The following is an 18,901-nucleotide window of genomic DNA, read 5'->3' as shown; positions in this document are numbered from 1 at the left end:
CTAGGCGGCTTCGGCTACGCGAGCTAGCTAGAGCACCTTGCCGGATTGCTATGGAATGCGCATCCATCTTGCGGTCTTCCTCTTTGCCCCCTTCTCTAAGGACATCTTTATCCGCGTCTTCGGCTTTGTGAGCATGTCTGTCTGTGGGTTTGACGAGCTAGGCTTCCCTCTACTCTCTTTCACCAGCGGGGTTCCAAGCGCCACCTCTCCTTGCTCATTCAAGCCACTATTCCACCTCCTCACCCCTCTCACTTTTGTTCTTCGCCGCGTGTTCGCACGCTTCACAAGCGTGGGGCCTGTGGCGACGGGAGAGTCGCACCCCCAGGAGAAGGGAGCGGAAACGGGCACAGCTACGAAAAAAAAAAAAGGAGGAATTCGCTCTGCGGCTGTGCTGCTGGGAACAGTGCAAAACGCACACGTACGCACGTTCACCCATAAGTTCATCAGGTGACGTACCCCTTAATCATGTCTTTAGCCACAAACTCAGAAGCACCGACCGAGCTGCCAAAGTGTGGCAGCTCCTTAGACCCGCATGATGCGCCACATGGGCGCAAGCGGGCCCGGTTGCCGCCTTATCCGCCGTTTGTCTCCGAGTACCGTCCGTACAGCAATGGCCAGCTACGGGCGAACCGCGTAAACCGACCCACGGACTTGCATAAGCGCCAATGGGATATGTATTACCGTAACAACACTGTGAATGGATACAAAGATCGCCACTACATACTGCGTGAGTTTCATGAGCTTCGCGCGGCGATTGACACTGCCGTGGTAGCTGGGGAGAAGGCACCCAGAACAAACGAGGCTCCGTCAAGTAAGTGCGTCGCCTCCACCTCACCTGCATGTTCGTTTTCGTGGATGGAGGCCGGTTGTGGGGTGGGCAATGCCATACTTCCTGTTTTCGCCCAGTATGGCTACCTTCCTCAGTGGCGAGCGCTTCTGGGGTTCGATATCTCCCCCGTCGCCATAGCGCTTTTGGAGGAAAAGCGAGCACGTCTGCCCCCGGCGCTGGCAGCAAAGATGCACGTGTGTGTGTTGAATCCCTGCGAGTCGGAAGTGCTAGACAGCCCCCTCTTCGCGCCGAAAGAAGTGGGCGTGGCAGCGTTAACGTCGTCTTCCCTGAATACCGCAGGAGCAGGTGGTGTAGACGGTGACAACACTACAGCGGTAGACAGCGCACCGGTCTTCGAGTCGCCGGAGTTTGTGTCCCTCATTTTTGTTCTCTGTTCCATTCCAGTTTCCTCTCATGCTGTCGTCCTGAGCCGCATTGCACGGTGCATGGCGCGACCTGGAGGTGTGCTGTACTTCCGCGACTACGCGGTAAGTGATCACGCAGAGCTCCGGTTTCAGGCATCGTTGCGCTGGCGACGCGGCGACAGTAGCGAGGGTGACGGTAGTGACACCGGCGACACGAACACGTACGAGCGCACCAACGGGACACTCAGTCACTTCTTTTCGTTAGAAGAGGCTCGCACGCTCTTCGAGGGTGCTGGCTTTGAGGTGGTCGCGCTCGAAATCATCACTAACGAGGTGACTAACCGCAAGACGAGCGTGTCGTTCGCGCGTCGCTTTGTGCAAGGTCGTTTCCGACTGCGCGCGTGAAGCTCCGCTGAGGAACGGAGAAAAACGATACACGAGCGTTGAGCTGCCTCTCGGCAGCTGCGCTACAACAGGGCACACGGGGTTGAGATAATTATGTGGTAAAGGGGCATAGGGGAAAAGGGCCAGCGTAGCCAGTCGTTTTCCCCCTTTTCCTCTGGTCGTTCAGGCATCCCCTCCTCTCCTCATCTCTCTGCGCTTGCAGAAGTGCAAGCGGAGTAGGACTAGGCCGGCCGTCTGTCGCGTTGTCTTTCCCGCAAGTTGTGCTATCGAGCTTGCGCTGGTCGCTGTTTTTTTTTTCTTAACTGAATCGAATAGGCCATGCCCGACAAGGATAACGAGGGAAGAAGGAGCGGTTGCATGCACGCTGTTGTGTGCGCGTGGGTGCCAAAGTGCACCACACACCCACGCACACACACACACACACACACACACACACATGATGGCAGCCATTACTTGATGTTGGGGTTATAGAACACAGGGGCTATATCTATGATTGCCTCACTTCACGCTCTCCAACTCGGAAAGTCACACTGCGCAGTGTTGTGGAACATTTTCACTTATGCTACTGACAGCCATACGCACGTGCTCATGACTTCATCTTTCCGCTCGCCGTCTTTCTCTTTAGTGGATCAGCGCCTTTTGCTTTCTGCGCCTTCCCTGTCAGCTCGGCGGTGGGCAGGCTGCCGAGAAGTTAGTGCACCATTGGCGTACTGGTGTCTTTTGTATCTTTGCGGGCGTGGGCTGAGGCGCAGGGGTGTGGTCGTTTCTCTTTGCTTCCTCACACCCCTGTCCATCTCCACAGCAGCGGGGTGCGTAGGTACAATGGGTGTTCGTGGTCTATGGCGCCTTCTGGATTCTTTTGGGGTGGTCTTGCAGCCAGATGAGCTGAAGGGCAAGCGTGTGGCGATCGACGCCAGCATCTGGATTGCACAGTTTCGTGCCCGTGTCGCGCCTGGTGAGGACATAGAGCACAGGGTGCTAGAGGGCTTCCTTGCACGGATACTGAAGCTTCTCTTTTATGACATTCGGCCCGTCTTTGTGTTTGATGGCACAGCGTCGTCATCAAAGAGTGCGGAGAATCACCATCGCATGATGCAGCGGGCAAGGAATGCCCAGGCTCTCGTGAAGCGCAGGGCGCGCCAGATACTAATGGCGCAGGTCGTCGCTGGCACGTTGGATGTAGAGGATCTGAAGGCGGTCATGTCGAGCGATGCACATGCTCAGGAGGATGCTGTGGGTGCAACAAAAGGCTCAGACACATCCGTGCCTTCCGTGGCTGCCAACACTGCGGAAAGAACGGCTGTCTCCGAGATGGTACCCCACGGTGGTGGCTCAGATCATGCGCTGGGTGCATCGAGCAGTACGCGCAGCAACGCAGCGCACGGTGAAAAGCGGCCGAGAGAGGCCTCAGAGGAGCTGCCGCTACCAGGGTCGCATCGCCGCCGCCGCTCCCTCAGAAAACACCGACTCGCCCCCGATGTCGTTTCCAAAACGATTACACGGGGTTTCCTGAGCGTCATGAAGGATCTCCTGGAGGAGCGCACGCGGCATGCCGCGTGCGTCTCGCACAACGTCTTGCAGAACACCAGTACCTCGCTCTTTATAGGGCCGCGCTGTGTCGTGGACGAATATGCTGAGGATGTCGCTGGTGTGACGACCTCGGGACACCGACAGCCACCGCACCTATACTGCACTGCATCAGCAATCTCAGTGTCCGGCGACTCGCAAGAGGACGGAAGCGGAACGGACTGTGTCATCGTCAGTGACAGTGAGAGAGACGCTGAGGCGACGTCGAGCGCCTGCTGCACCATCGCCTCGGCTGACGGTGAAGAGGAGGTTAGTGTTGTGGAAGAGGTTGTCCTAGTGGACGATGTGGATGACTCTGGTCTCGCGAACGCTGCTGACAGAAAGCGCTCATTGTCGTCACCTGCTCGTTCGCCGTCGACGGTGACAGCGGTGCTGCAAAGCGGAGACATGACGTGGTTTCTGAATGCACTGTCTCAACCTACGTGTACACTGCCACCTGAGTTGATGCCCCCGGCTACTGCTGCAGAGAGGGCATCACCGTTGATCACCTCATCAGACTTTACTGTCCAATCTGTGAGCGCCGATGAGGATGTTGCCCCTGATCTCAGTAGCAGGAGTAGCAACAGCAGCAAGAGCCTCACCTTTACCAATGGCAGCAATGATGATGACAGCGTCGGAACTGGGTTCGCGTGGGAGCCGTTCACGCAGCAACTGCATTCCACCCAGCTTCTGCGTCGGCAGGCTAAGAAGAGCGAACCTCAACTACACTCATCGTGTTCGGCAGCTGCGCAAATGGTCGCTGCGTCGGTGAGCGGTGGCGTGGCCACCGACGCAGCTACGGTGGGGACAGAGGACGAAGATGGCGGTGACTACACTCCTGTGAGGGCTGGTCGGATGTCTTCACGGCGCTGTACGGCGCCGGGACTGCTGCCTGTGGTAGAGTCACTAAGGCACAGCGGCGATGATGAAAGGAGCAACGTTCCCATTCCACTGCTAGCACCATGTACAAATACTTTGACGAGCACGGCCTCGGAGACGGCAGGGACGCCTCGCCGCCGAAGCACTGAAGTACACAGCGTGGACAATGACCGCACAAGGTCGATGACTGGCGTACCTCCTCGTGGCGGCGGCGGCGGAGCCGTGCGCATGAGCAGAGCAGTTGTTCCCTTCGAATTGCTAAACGTGGTGGAGCTGCTGGACTGCTGCGGGGTGCCGTATGTGTTGAGTCCAGCAGAGGCAGATGCCCAGTGCGCGTTCCTGGCACGGCGCGGACTCGTGGATGCCGTTTTCACGGAGGATAGCGACGTGCTGGTGCATGGCGCGACGACAGTTCTGCGGGGCTTTTTTTCGCAATCAAAGCACGTTGTTGCATACGAGCAAACGCATCTGTCGGCGTGCGGCATCACAAAGACCGTGCTTGTTGCACTCGCTTCTCTTCTCGGGTGCGACTACGCGGAGGGGATCTCTGGCATTGGTCTCGTGGGTGCACTGAAGGCCTTAGTGGTGGCGTGGACGGCCGCAGAGAATGCGGAGGATGGTGCCGCATCTTCCTCAGCCGTCCTACACGTGTTGCGGCGCTGGGCACAGCTCGTTCAGCGGCCTCCCCATTCGTGGCAGGAGGTGGACGACGACATGTGTGTCCTGCAGTTTGCGCTTCTCCAGGCCGACTTGGCGCAGTGGCGCACGCTGGAGCACCGTGCGTGCTTCCCAGAAGCACATGCTGTGGAGGCATTCTTCGATGCTGAAGTCGATTCGGACACGACCCCGTTCGAGTGGCTCCCGCCGGACTGGCAGCGGCTTCGCGTGTTCGCTGGGGCACTTGGGGCACTGAGCTCGCCGTGGCTTGTGCAGAGATACGAACTGGCGCGCAAGGAGTGCTTGCGGCGCGAGGAGGAGGCGGCGAAGGCTCGCGCGTCACTGATTGCTGGCCAGCGACGGCTGACAGAGTATGGCCTGCAGAAGCGAGTGCGTGCGAGGTGGGCCTTGCAGAAGCAACCTCCCAAGCACGCCGCCATTCTCGCCAAGCTGCGCGCTGTGCAGAGGATGGAGTGAAGTGTGCAGACGACGACGAGCCACAATCAAGCAGGCGCTGTGTTCTGACGATGCGTCGTTACGTAATGCGCACAGAGCAGCCTAGTTACTTTTTTTTTCGTGCTTCCTCCTCTGCTCTGGACCCTCAATTTGGTTGTGTGTGGGGAGAGGGACATTCGTGGCCCGTGTGCTAATGCAGGCTCCGTAATGTGCGTAGCTGTCCACTTCCTCCCCGCTCCGCCACTTTCATTTGCTTCCCCACTATTAAGCAACCACCTTTCTTTTGCCTCTTCTTGCTTTGCTCCCCCCACACACACGCTCATTGAGGAGTGTATCACCGCTTACACGCTTCTTACTGCTCTCCTTGTCATACTGTAGCTCGTAGCCGCTCAGAGTATATGTGTGGCTGCATGTGTGCACGTGTGTGTGCGTGTGTGTGTATCAGTGCAAGCGCTCAGGCGCGCGCTCTCCACGCGAGTTGGATGAGAGGAGTTGTGATTGCACAACAGCGCTGTTACCTCTACTCCCCGCTTCCGTCCTTCTTATCTTCATCACTGCACTTTCGCAGCTGCGGACGCCAAACAAGGATACCAAATGGGGCCAAAAAAGGGAGTATTTCGCTAGATGATGACGAAACGGAAAAAGATGCACCTTGGATGTATTACCAATGGAATGGAGAGACGTCATGCACAGTCAACGACGACTCAGCGCTGCAGTCGGCGAGACCACACCTCCATGCTGTTGGCACTACCACCCCCTTCCCCTGGAACTTATATGCGCGATGCACTTTCTCTTTATCCGCTTAGCGCCTCAACTTACCCTCCCCATTTCCTCCTCGTTACTCTCCCTCTGACGGTCATATCCGCCCTTCTCCCTACCCCTCCCCCTTTAATCACCACTACCTCTGCAGACAAGATGACGCCGCAACCTTGTGTGTTGTCAAGCTTGTCTCGCGTGTGCGCATCGGGCTTCACCCTTTGTGTCCCACCGCCTTATTCCCCTTTAGTACATGCCGAGCTTTCTCCTGCTCGCTCTCTTCTCTCCCTAGTGCGAGAGTGCTTAGGGAACGGGTACCGCTCCGCTTTACCCCACCCCCCTTCTCTCTCCTCGCCTCGCCTTTCGCCCCAACGTACGCAAATACATGCACACACATGGACTTCAGAGTAGTACTCTCTTCGCCACTCTCCTCCCTTTTTATGCGTGTGGAGTCATTCTTTTCCGTTACCTTCCTCGTGTGTGTGTTCAGCTGAGAACATTTTAACTTTCTCTGTTGCTGTTGTTCTTTCTTCTTCCGCCCCCCCCCCTTCCCGTCCACACCCCTCCGCACTCTCGTTGACTTGCCTCTCTCTGCTTTCGGTGCTGTTTGTGCCTTAGCCTCTCCCCTCGTTTCTTCCCGCTTCATATGCGTCCCCTTCATCTTTTCGTGTGCGGGTGTGCGTCTTTCTCACCTCTCCTACTGCCTCCTCCTCCTCTACCGAGGCCGAGAGAATACGTAGGGCGAGTGAAGGATGGTGAGGCTTGAAAAGGGAGAGAGCAGCGGAGAGGCATCCGCATTCCTTTCTCGTGTACGAGTGGTGACGCGCACACGCCGAGCTGCGATCGAGTTGGTGTTGCCGCCTCACCCTTCCCCCCTTGTCTTTCAGAACCTTGAAAATAAGAGATGAAATACTGCGTCTAACCGAGGCTCTTCTCCTTCTTTACATGTAGGCCCCTGAGGACGAGCGACCGCACCGCAGCATTTGATCATAGACTGCGAGGAGAAAAAAGACCCCCCCCCCTCTCAATAGTTTTGTTGCCTCAACGTAGACAGCGGTAAAGGCGAAAATGTTGAGGGCTGAGCCATCAACTACTCTCCACTGTGGTCACCCGCCCTCTGCAGCATCGGGCGAGCACGCCCACTGGTGGAGAGAAACCACATTGATGAGAACACGCCGGTAGCCACGCTGGCAGTCGAGGTGCTAAAGCAGAACGTCCCACTTGGCCTTGCAGTGGTAGCACAAAACCCCATCAACGTGGTGCTGGCGATCATTGTGGGTAATACGATCGGAAGCGTGATGTTTGGCTCGACGATCCTTGCGGGGGAAGCCTGATGAAGGCGACCACCCCCGCTCCCTCGGCGAGTCTCTGCAGCGCGCTGGAGACGATTCTGTCCTGCTGCTATGGCCGTGATCAGACCAGTAAACTTTTCGAGGTTTATGCGCAGCGCATGGTGCACATACCCCCTCACCGTTGTCGCCCTTGTCGACCCTGTGTTGGAGTTTTCAGACTCACTGCTGATCTCCAGTCGGCAAAACGCGCAGGTGACGCACTTCACGGGCCAGTGTTGACGCGTCTCCCTCTTCGATGTCTACTCGACCACGCTACTGGGGATGATGCGGCGCTACTTAGCTGGCGAGTACCTAAGCATGCAGCTCTCAGTCGACCTTATCGTTGGCGCTGGTTCTTTGCCGTTTGTACTATGGATGTGCATCAATGTACTGAGGTTCTCCGGCGCGGCGGTGACGTGGTTACTCCTCATGGCTTGGACGCCAGTCTCCTTCTTCATCTACTTCTTCCTGGCGGGTAAGTACAAGACCTGGGGTGGGTGGGTGGGAACCAATGGCGCTGATGAACTGGGGCCCGCTGCTGAAGCTTGCCTTTCCCTCCATGGCGATGATCTTGAGCGAGTGGACGGCACTGGAAGTCAATCGCATCATAGCTGGCTATGCTTTGATCGACGAGCTCGACATCTTTAGCATACTCTACCAGCTCTCTGGTGTCTTGTGGGGCATGGCCTCTGGTGTCTTCGTCGAGGCAGCGGAGCTCGTCGGCAACGCGCTTGGCCAAAGGAAACCGCAATTTGGGCGGCAGTGCGTGCTGATGTGTCTTGGTCTCAAAGTGACGTTTGTGATAGTGAACCTTTCTGTGACGCTGTTGCTGCAGAGCTTCATCTTGACTCTTTTCACCGGCAACACGGAAGGGCGAACGCTGTTCCGCAAGATGCTCAGTCTCTACGCGCGTTACCACATCTTCGACTGCAATCAGAGCTGCATGATGGGCGTGCTGTGCGTTTGTAGCTTGTAGGCAGTGACGACTATGTTCATTGCGCTTTTCTTCATCACCGGAGCGCCACTTGGCGTGGTTGTTTTTAGTAAAACCTCGATGAGCGTCGAGGATTTGTGGTTGGGGCCATGCGTTGGCCTCTTCGTTGGCTTTTCACTGTACTGCTCTCTCATGCAAGCTTACCCCGGTACTCGGTCACAATGTGTCGCAAGGCCCGACAGTTAAGCTGGTTCGATTCGACAATGAATGTCACCACTCCGAGGTCGAGTCGCCGCACCGCCACCGCGGCAGTGTCAGTACGGTACCCCGGGGCTTGCTTCATTCTCCAAGACGGGCCATCACCTTTCCACATCAGTCACTCTCATTCGCTACGTGCACACAGCAGCCCCTCCTTCACCGAACTTAACACCTTCTACATTCACCAGAGCAGAATTTTCTCCGCACCGCTGTTCAACGCGAGTGGTCTAAACCTGTTCGAGGCCCGCCTGCTGCTGCCCTCACCGGCAGTCCTCCCCTGAAGCATGACGCTGCCGTCTCCTCTGAGCACACCATGGGGCTCAGTCTCTGAGGTGCTCATTACGTCTAAAGCACCTGGGCAGCGAGGCTGGTAGCACAAAAACAAGGCGTAATCGTGGTGCAATAGAAGACGGGAGGGTACTTAGCGCACCTAATGCGAGTACGCCCGGATTCGGCGCTTTCTTCTGCAGTCTTCGACAACCAGCCAATTTGGGCCACTTCAGTGAATAGCACCGGGGTCTGCTACACTCACTCTTTACGGGGAGGCCAAGAGCCTACCGCCTGTCCTGGAGTACGGCAGCAGACTCTTGATGCTGGTGGGAGACGTCTGCCTTGACGCGGTGCCAAAGTGGTGTGTGGTCATGGTCCCGTACGGACCACCTCAATACGATTCGTGTCGAGAGTAGGATAGCTACTGGATTTGCTAACCGCCCGAGGCCCATGTACACCGCGTTCTAAGCTGGGCTTCCTCCATCGGGTGCTCACCGCCACCCTGCACGGCCCTGTACCGCGAATGACGAGCGCCATGTGCACGCGCTGCCACCCGCGGTCAGCCGGGCGCGCCCTGGGTCACACCACCGGGCCCGCCGGTGACCGGCCCCCATTTTCCCAGCCCATCCCCCACGCGCCCACACCACGCCCGCCACCCGCACGGCAGGCGTCGCGACCCCCGCGCCAGAGCAGGATCCCGGGGGCAGCGCTCTCGGATCGAGGCGTGCAGTGCACCCAGGCAGGCCCGGCACCCATCGCGCAGCACGCACCGGGGGGAGAAGCGAGGAGGGACGAGACGAGTCCGTGAGACGCATGGCCCGATTCAGCGGCGGGACGGCTCTCCCCAGACGACGAGGATTCAGCAGTGGCGCGGCGGAGGCAGGCGAGGTGTGGCCGCGTGTGCGCATGCCAGCGGACTGGTGCGTGGCAGGATTACGTGTTGAAGAGCAAAAGTGACACAGTGGAAAAGATGTTTTGGCTCCCCTGATACCGGGGTCTCGCTCACCGCGGTATGAGGGCTGAGTACCTCACCCCGTGGGGCGGTCAGGGCGATGCATCGCCGCTAACGTCAGTGGTCAGGTCCTGGGCGGCGTTGCGTCGGAGAGACCTGCGACAGTGGACCCGCTTGTGCCGTCCACATGACGGGCAGAGTGCGGACCTGACTCGAATGCACCCCACCCTTCCCTCGCCGTCTATTGGTGTGGAACGCCTGCGTGTCACCCCGAGGGATGCACCAGGCGACGACCGGCACCGCAGGAGCATCTGTGAGGCGCTCTGCGGAGCAGGTGGGTGGGTGGGTGGAGTTTGAGGCAGGGGCTGTGCTTGCATCGCCGAGTCGGCGCATTACAGCAATGCGCGTGTCGACCGCTGCTCCGCACCCCGAGGCGGGTGTGGGACAGGCTGGGTCTAGCGCGGAGCGGAGCACCTCTTCTCTGTCGGACTGTGCTCCGACAAGGGGAAAAGCGTTCATGCACTTTATTCTGACACCCTCTCTTACGCTGTGTGGTGCCCTACCGGCGCTGCAGCAGTGTGTATGTCTTCTCTCTCTTAGTGAAGCGCATTTGCCTGTTGAGGTCTCGTCGTGCGAGTGACTGCCACTGCACCTACGGCAACGGAGCACACAAAGGGGCTCACCATCGACACGCCTCTGACGCCAAACAAAAGCAAAGAAAAAACATGTAAAGCAACGGACAAGACTTCCGGAGCGACACACACACACGCGATAGCTTACGGCTGTGGACATGTCCCACCTTTTCTATTCCGATGAAGAGCCAATCTTTACCTCGAAGGAGGACGCTTCCCGCAACGCGTCACTCGTGGGGGAGGCGGAGCCACCCCCCAATACGGTGACACCCGCCAACACTAGTACAAGCGCCAAGGATCATTTAGCATCCTCCAATGCAACTACTGTTGAGCACCAGATAAAGCTCTTGCCACAACCACTGCCGCTTGTGGCACCAGACCCCGGGCCACCTGCCGAATTCATCTCGGTGAACTCACCTGGCGCCCAACCAAAGGCGTTCTCGGTGCGCGGCGCACCCTCTCCAAAGAAGGCTGCGTCCGACGTCCCTGTCGCCAAGTTGAGGGGTGCCGCGAATGCTGGTGGTGCGCCTGGCACCCGGATCGCCAACAGCACGTGCTGCAACGGCCCCTCTGCCAGCAACGATGACGACTCGCTGGACAGCTGTGGTATTCCCCGATACAATGTCCGCTACCCTGAGGGTGGCAGTGGTGCCCACGGTGACGTGAGTGTGCCGTGGCACCTGCGTCCGTCCACGCGGCGCATGCACTGCACCTTCTTCGACTCCCTGCGAGCGCCTCAGTTTTGGCGTCAGGTCGAGTTTGCCGCCCGCATCACGGTTCTGGCGGTGCTCGTGCCTAGCGCGTTGATCGCAGCGAAACTTCCCGGTAGCCCCTTTGTGTCCCCCTTCATGGTTTTCTCGTCAACGTTGCTGGCGGCGAAGCGGACGTCTGGGGAGGTCATCGCGTACCTTGTCAGCTGGATTCGCGCCGGCTGCTTCTGGCTGCCGCTGTCCGTCATCGCGGGGGCGCTGAACCTCGGCCACCACATAACTGGCTGGTGTATCTATTACACAGCTATGCTGTTCATCATGGGCACCTTCAGCGAGGGCATCGTACGGCGGATCTGCCTGCTTCTTTTCAATAGCTGCGCCATTGGGCTCCTAGTCGACAAGAACCACGGTGCTATTTTTCCGTGCCGTGTTATGGTGGACTGGTGCATCGGCACTGGACTTTGCGTCGTGGTCGCCTTCTTTCCCTACCCCCTCTTCTGCAAGAATGAGGCGCAGCGGCTCCTCCGCGACATCAGCCGCAACACCGCCACTGCGTACCGCGGCCTTGTCTACTCCTTCTGGAGTCCGTCCAACGTGGAGCGCAACATAGCTATGTCGAAGGTGCGCATCATGACCGACTCCCTCGACGAGCTGATGCCGCTGTTTGAGCACTACCAGGGCTTCTCCTTCTATGAGTGGTTCTTCGAGTCTGCCGAAGTGCGTGAGATTCGCGCGCTCAAGTTTGCCCTGCTGGAGCGCCTGCGTCTCAACCTCAGCAGCATGATGCGTGTGCTGGACATGGTCGAGGCAAAGCCGAGCGCGATCGACGACTCCGACTCCTCCAGGGCGTTTGGCGAACTGCTAAATCCACACCTCAACGTTGTTGCCGAGGTTTTCGACGAACTCTTGGACCTGCTAACCCACGCCAAGACGCGCAAGGCTCTGCTGGACCTGCATGAACGCTTCGAGTACTTTGCCGACCGCACCGACAACCTGCAGGACGCGTACAAACTGGCACGCCGCATGATCTTCTATGAGTACACCTCCGGCGTCTTGGAGGAGTTCGTTCCACTCATGACTTTCTATCTCTTCACAGTGGTCTGCGTCCGCGACACGATCGACATCTTCCAGATCAAGGTCAAGGCGCACCGCCCGAGCGTAGTGGGCACCATCGAGCAGGTTTGGATCAAGACGGCGTGGGAGCCCCTGAAGGAGAACCTGAACTTCCTCAGGAAGCTTGTCACGGAGTGGAACCGCCGAGAAATCCAGCGTGTCATCGAGGCCGCCAAGGTGAGCGGGGCGATGATCTTGACAGTCGGTTTCTCCTACCTAATTAAGATCGACAAGGCTGTCCTCTCTGGCCCAAGCATTATCGCCTTCGTCTCCGGCGCAAACCCAGTCGAGGCAGTGCAGGAGTCCATTGTACGTCTGACCGGCTGCTTGCTTGGTACGGTGCTCGGCTTCTTCGCTGGTACCTACTCGGAGACCCCGGTGCAGCGCGTCGCCTCGTTGTGCACCCTGATGTTCGTTGGTACGTTCCTGCGCTTTGACAAGGAGTACGGCGTCATGGCTGTGTACGGTATGTTTGTTCTCATCCCACTTATCTCGATTGCAGAGACGACGGTGGAGGACGCAGTGGCCCGCATGAACCAGAACACGTTCGGCATCTTTATCTACCTCTTCGTGAGCGTGCTGGTGCTGCCGTTGTCGCCCAGCCTCATCTTGCGCGCGAAACGCAGCAACGTACTGCGCTGCATGGGCTCGGTGGTCTCAAACATGATGGACCTCTTCAGTGCGCCGCTGGCGAACGACCCCACCGTGGTAGACTACTCCCGCACGGAGCACAACGAAACAGAGTCGGAGATGTCATCGAAGAACGTGGGCGATGAGAAGCACCCGATACCGCGACGCAATACGCTCACGAACCGCTCCCTGCACCTGCTGTCCAAGGCAGATACCGCCATGCTGCGGATTGACGCACAGCTGGTCGACCTTATACGTCGTCTCAAGGGCACAAAGGAGATGATGAAGTTCGCGCGGGATGAACGGACGCTCGTCGACATCGACTACCCGATCAAGTCCTGTGAGCAAACGTACCGGCACATGTACCGCATGGCTATGCTGCTCCAGACAATGTGGATGAGCTGGAACGTCATTCGTAGTCAGTCCATGTACACAGAGGGCACGCGCCACATGATGCGCAACCTGCAGCCTGTGGCCCACGACGTCGCCGGCGCCTTCCAGCGCTTTGTAGACCTCATGTGCTACACGATGCGCGAGCCGTCAATCAACCTGGAGGGTGACATCACGAAGGCCGTCCTCGATCTGATCGAGACCGCTGACGTGCTGCAGTGTCGAAAGAGTCAGATTATGCTCATGCTTATCAACCAGTCCGTGCAGAGCTACGTAGAGGCGGATGATTCCCGCGGCGTCTCGTGCGGCACTAATGGTAAGACCTCGGATTCTAGCACCCACAGACAGCCACACATCCGCGACTCTGAGAAGCGCGAGCAGAAGTCTAGACAGGAGGCTGCGACAGTGAGCACATCTGGTGGCGACCCGCTAAAGCCGCACTCGCCGCTTCGTTCTCCAGGGCTCCGCTACTCATATTCGCTTGGCTGCGATATCTCACAGTGCAGCACGCACCCTTTCTCAACCATGGCGCACACGCCTGGTATTCCACGGGTTGCCACGTTCGACGACATATTCAACCGCTTCACCCCCCTCACCCCTGTAACGGCGCGGGCGAGTCAGGGATGCAGCTTTCAGGCGCTCGCCCCGGGGCGCAGTGTGCCTGTGATGCCGCACCTGCGCAGGCCAAGCACACCAGATGTCTTAGAGCATCGGAACCACCCAACCACCCCTGTGCGTCTCCCGGAGACTTTTCAGTTTCCGATGACATCGGAGGATGCAGAGGGCTTGCACGCTTTCACGCTGTCCATGGAGATGTTCGCCAACGAAACGAAGTTGCTCATGATGAGCATTGGTGTTATGCTTGACAACGTACGCTCTAAGCTGTGAAAAGGGACGACCAGCAGGTGAGGGATGAAGGGAGACGGTCACTGCGGGACACCGGTGCTCTTCGCTCCCCTCACTTCTCCTCAGCCTGCGCCCGCCCATCTTTCCATCTAAAGAAGAAACCCCATAAGAAGAGTCGACAAGGAATGGTGGCGGCAAGCAAGAGGAGAAGAAAAGAGGGAACGCTGCAAGAGGAGCCGCACGCGGCTCTGTGCCGACTCGGAAACGCCAGCATTATACACACAGAGACAAAAAAAACGTGCTTAGTCTGCGAGCAGGACACAGGGTGAGGCGCAGAGCTGGAGGGGCTGGGGGCTGAGGGATGGCATCTTGGTGTGTGGCGTCGCCACTCTCTCGATCACTTTCGTCACGCTGTGCCACCTTTTTTCCCCTCATTTTCTTTTTTTCGCCGCCGCTTCCTTTGCGAATGGGGGGTGGGTGGGGGAAACGACGTTTGTTTGTGCCCCACACCCCGCATTCTTCCAGCATGAAGCACGTGTTACTTTTCTGTTTCTTCTTCTGCACTGTTTTCCCTTTTCTGCTTTGGCTTGTATGCCTGTGGGCATGTGCAGAGTGAGCCTCTTTTTTCTTCCCTTTCTGTCTCTCTGTGTGCGCGCTTTTAAGCGTGTTTGCGGTGTTTTGTGCCTCTGTGTGACTGTGTGCCAAACGAGAGCCTCCACCCTCGCCCCTAAAGAACTTTACGTTGCGCGGTAAAGCGGACGGGATGAGCGACAAGTGAATCGAGGAAGACAGCGAGGCTTTCATTTGCGAAGTCAATGACAACGAGGACGCCACTCATTCCTCCGTGTTGTAGCTGGGCGTTGGACTCTGCCTCCCGTCCGAACCACCAGCATGTATGTTGTTTCTTGGGCACGCGTGTATGTCTTTTCGCTTTGTTTTTCCCTTGGCTTCAGTGGAGGTGTGATGGTGCGACTCTCTCTTGTTTTTTTTTTTCTTGCGCGTGTGTACGCGTATATCTGTGCAGCCGCGGTTCGTTTTATCCTCTCTGCTTCCATCTTCTGATTTTTCGTTAGGGGATAGAAAACCACCCATCCGCTCCCAGACACGTGCTCGCCCACAAGTGCACTACTATTTTGATCGACCTACTTCTCTGTAGCAGCTCTACTTTTTTCTCCGTTTCTTCTTGCTGTTCTGGTGCCTTTCATTCACCCCTGCCTCTTGGTACGCGCCGCGCTCTTCCTGCGGTTGAGTGCGGCACCACCATCGTAACAGAGCGACACACACACACACACACATGCGGGCCGACCCATGCGTAAATGACATCATTTTTCAGGCGTGCGTGTGCGCCGGCTATATCAGCATCCAGAGCGATGTGGCACCCGCGGATGTTGTTGACACTTGTCCCTTCTTCGGCTTTTTACATTTTACTTTTGCTTTCCTCTTTACTCCCTGACGATGTCGGCCACCTCGGTGCGTGGTGTCGGGCCCCGACGCCCCACACGTTGCAGGGAAGCCGAGCAGCCTGCCCCCGAGTACGGCTGCGGACCCTTGGCGTCAGTGTGCCGCTCTGGGCCAGTGCTGTGTTGCGGCGATGTTGGGCGTAATCCTGGACCTCGCCTGCGCTGCATGCAGTGGCATTTCAATGGGGCTGGGCGGCGCCGTTCGGTGTTGGCGGGCCCGGTTCCGTGGCGGATCCTCGGCGCAAGCCAGTGCCCTGCGAGGGAGGGGCGTTTCACTCCCACAGGCCTGCGGGGCGTTGCCGTGGCCCCCGGCCACCACGTCTGTGGCGGAGGCGCCGTCGCCACGGCACCGAGGGGACCGCGGCGCGATCGGGCCTGCCGCCCGCCTCGAGAGGGGATGCGACCCGGTGCCGCCAGCGATGCCTGGCGCCCAATCCCGCACGCACCACGAGGACGAGCGAGATTCAGGGGGCTGCACGGACCCCGACCACCGCGTCAACCCAAAGGCACCTCTGGGAAGCAGAGCAAATCGACCATGCACTCCCACCCACCACATCTCCACTACACATACGCAACCGCAAAGCCCCCTCAAGGGGAGGGTACGATAGGCTGCTGGACCGAGAGCCGAGGCAGCCAGGAGGGCTGTCCCATCCGGCAAAGTTGCTCACAAACCATTCTGGGCGCCGAGCCGGCTCCAGCTGGAGGCGGCTCTTGAGAGAGTATCCTGCGCGCCGCTCTCTCCCGGGCTTGTTCGCAAAAGCGCTTCGTTGGGCCGCCCATCAGGGGTGGGCGCCGCCCCGAAACGCCCCCACCCCAAGGGCCCCCGACCACAGACACGCGTCCAGGCGACCCATGCCCCGCGAACGCCGCGCATCAACGCAGGGACGGGGCGGCCGCTACATGAGCGGGGGAGGGGGGGGGGGGCGGAACCGCGCGTTGGCGAGGGCGTGTGCCGGCAGGGGTTGGCGCGACATCCGCCAGCCGCCCCCCCCTTCGCCCCACAGAGACCAAGGCCAACACCCCGCAAAGCGCCTGCGGCGAAGGGAGCCCAACATTGCACCCCCGCGAGCCCCGCCACGAACCCGACGTTGTTCGCAGCGAAAGCGCCGCAGCACCCCCGACGCGCGGCCGGAGAGCGCCGCTGGCCATCTGCAACCAGGGCGTCGTCACCGGCATCGCCCCTGCCACGCGGAGGGATGGGCACCATGAGCCCCTCCTGAGGCCACGCTGGCCCGATGATGATGCCGCGCCCCACCACCCAGTGGCGCTGACCAGTCGTCTGTGCAAGTTACTCGAACAAGGGGTCCTGCGGCGACTTCCCGACCATGTGGAAAGCAGGCCCCGAGCACAGCAAACCTTGAATTGCCAGCTGCATCCTGCGCCAAATGGGAAGAAATGGGATTCCCTCAGGAAGCTGGATCGCTTCCGTGACCGACCACATCGCCATTGCGCACGCTTGAGGGAGGCCGAGCGGTTTCAGATGCATTGGTAGGAGAGGCCAGACCCTGAGGCGGTCGTTTAAAACGGCGAGCGATCCTTTGCACGATGGGCGAGCAGTCATTCCGCTGCTCTACATCAATCGTTTGTTGAGCCCAGCAAACACCTAGTCACGGAGCTTTTGGGGGTAGAAGTGGAGAGATCGTCCGTTACCAGACTGAGGTGTCCTCACTACCGCAGCTGCGCCAGACCGCCACACTCCTGCTGGAGCACGCGGTGGTGCTGACAGTAGGGATTGGGGCAGTCGTGCTGCCGACGAGCAAGTCGAGGGAGAAGTGCATCAACAGAGTATGCGAGTCGCTAGAGCACGCACGGCGGGCAGAGAAGGCGCGTCGCGTCTTTACCCCAGCCCTCCCCGCTTAGCCGAAAGGGTAGGAAAACAGGACGCCATTCTTAAACAATGAAGAAAAGGGGCTGTGCACTGGGGCTTCACTGCGAGGCTCTGTGTATGGGCATTTGTGGATGAGCGCCGCGCAACGCAGGCGAAAGGCCTCCTCCGTTGCTTCCACCTCTGCCGTGCGGCGCCTCAGCGCGCGATGGTACTCTTCGCAGGCACGTAAGGCTTCGCCGCGGCTCAGCGGTGCACGCACACGCCCCTAGCCATGTATGTCACTGCTCATGCTTTCTGCATCTCTCTTTTTCACGAAGCTGCTCCCCTTTTCGGTGTGCTTTTGTGTGTGTGTGTGTGTGGTGCTGCTTATTGCTGCGTGTCTCGCCCTCTATGCTCACCACTCTCGTCGTCGATTTCACTTGCTGTGTGAGGCGCCATCGTAGCCTTAGCGTTTACGCATTGGTCGGTGGAGCCAACCGACTACCTTCCGTTATTCAGCCATCTGCGCTTCTCCAAGCGACTCCGCCACTCTCCTCCCCTACGTCGTGCGTGTGCACGTCTCTGGGTCCATAGGTGTGTGTAGTCAAACTAGGAATTGAGCCACATCTTTGCTGTAGACACCTGGACCGTAGCACCGGCTTTCTTTTGCTGAAGGCTTGCGACAAGAACGAAAGGGAGGTGGGGAGGTAATCGCACAACAAAGGTGGCGAGGAGTCATTGTGCGCTGCAACGTTTCAGTGACTCGCCTCACTCATTGTTTGTCTTCTGCCTGCCCCATTTTGCTCTTTCTCCCACCTCAGACCTCGAAGAATGGAGTTATTGGACATGTTTGATTCCTCTTGCTCTCTCGCCCCTTGACTATTTGTCTCGACTGGGATCCTTGGGTGATGCAAGCAGGGGGAATTCTCAAGCGTACCCATCCGTGTGTAGAGCGCTACCCGATAGTGACTTGAAAGCAGCAGAACTCTCATGGATAGCGGTACCAGCGCTAGATGTGTTGATAGGATGTGGAAAGGGGTACCAGGTTGGTACACACGTCCGCGGAAATAGGGGACTCACCAGTTAGAAAGCGTTGGGAACGCGTACTGGGATGCGTCATGCTTAGATTCCGGCATTACTCTCTCACCTTTTACATGTCTCTCCCTCCACCATGCCTACCTGCTACATGCTTGCGCCACGGACTGCACCCACCACCTCCACTCTAAAGAGAAAGAGAGTGCGGGCAGCAGCCAGCACGTGTGCTTCAGATGTCGTCAAAAAGTGACCTTGCGCTGGCGGCGAAGCTAGCGTCGACGCCATCTAACGGCGAGTCGGCGGCGTCTACCGTGGAGGCCGACCTGGATCTGCCTAAGGATTGCTTTCTGCTGCCAAAGCAGAACGACGGCTTCCAAATCCCGTACTTTCTCTCAAGCGAGGAGGAGGTGAACAAGATCCGGCCTCCCACTGTCGTGAAGACGTGGGAGCAGCGTCGCGGGGAGCTCGAGGAAGCACAGCAACGCAAGCTGGAGGCGTTCATAAAGATGGTCTCCGCTGCGCCGTGGTACGCGGCGGAGAAGTTCGACAACTGGCTGTGTCTCCGCTACCTTCTCGCCCGCAGCTTCGACCTCGATAAGGCCTTCTCAATGCTGGAGGGC

At 58.5% G+C, this 18,901-nt stretch overlaps 3 protein-coding genes and 2 pseudogenes across 5 annotated transcripts; all 5 read left to right on the top strand.

The window, feature by feature from the left end:
- Positions 1-465: 465 nt before the first annotated feature.
- LBRM_34_3560 (conserved hypothetical protein) lies at positions 466-1,599 on the top strand (the record flags this gene model as incomplete). Its single annotated transcript, XM_001568410.1, has 1 exon — positions 466-1,599. The coding sequence occupies one exon, from the start codon at positions 466-468 to the stop codon at positions 1,597-1,599; it is 1,134 nt and encodes a 377-aa protein (XP_001568460.1).
- A 489-nt stretch (positions 1,600-2,088) lies between these two features.
- Positions 2,089-5,178, top strand: LBRM_34_3550 (putative DNA repair protein RAD2; the record flags this gene model as incomplete). The annotated part of the gene is made up of 1 exon (XM_001568409.2): positions 2,089-5,178. The coding sequence occupies one exon, from the start codon at positions 2,089-2,091 to the stop codon at positions 5,176-5,178; it is 3,090 nt and encodes a 1,029-aa protein (XP_001568459.2).
- Positions 5,179-6,559: 1,381 nt separating this feature from the next.
- Positions 6,560-8,191, top strand: LBRM_34_3540 (annotated as a pseudogene). The gene is given in 3 exon segments: positions 6,560-6,676; positions 6,681-7,753; positions 7,756-8,191. Coding segments are annotated over 3 exon segments (1,626 nt in total).
- A 2,257-nt stretch (positions 8,192-10,448) lies between these two features.
- LBRM_34_3530 (conserved hypothetical protein) lies at positions 10,449-14,021 on the top strand (the record flags this gene model as incomplete). Its single annotated transcript, XM_001568408.2, has 1 exon — positions 10,449-14,021. The coding sequence occupies one exon, from the start codon at positions 10,449-10,451 to the stop codon at positions 14,019-14,021; it is 3,573 nt and encodes a 1,190-aa protein (XP_001568458.1).
- Positions 14,022-18,514: 4,493 nt separating this feature from the next.
- Positions 18,515-18,901, top strand: LBRM_34_3521 (annotated as a pseudogene). The gene has a single exon. A coding segment is annotated over exon 1 (387 nt).

The sequence above is a fragment of the Leishmania braziliensis genome, chromosome 35 (genome assembly GCF_000002845.2).
Source record: "Leishmania braziliensis MHOM/BR/75/M2904 complete genome, chromosome 35".
NCBI classification, from domain to species: Eukaryota; Euglenozoa; class Kinetoplastea; order Trypanosomatida; family Trypanosomatidae; genus Leishmania; species Leishmania braziliensis.
Note: the sequence above shows the minus strand (reverse complement) of the source record. Positions and strands in the feature narration are given on the sequence as shown.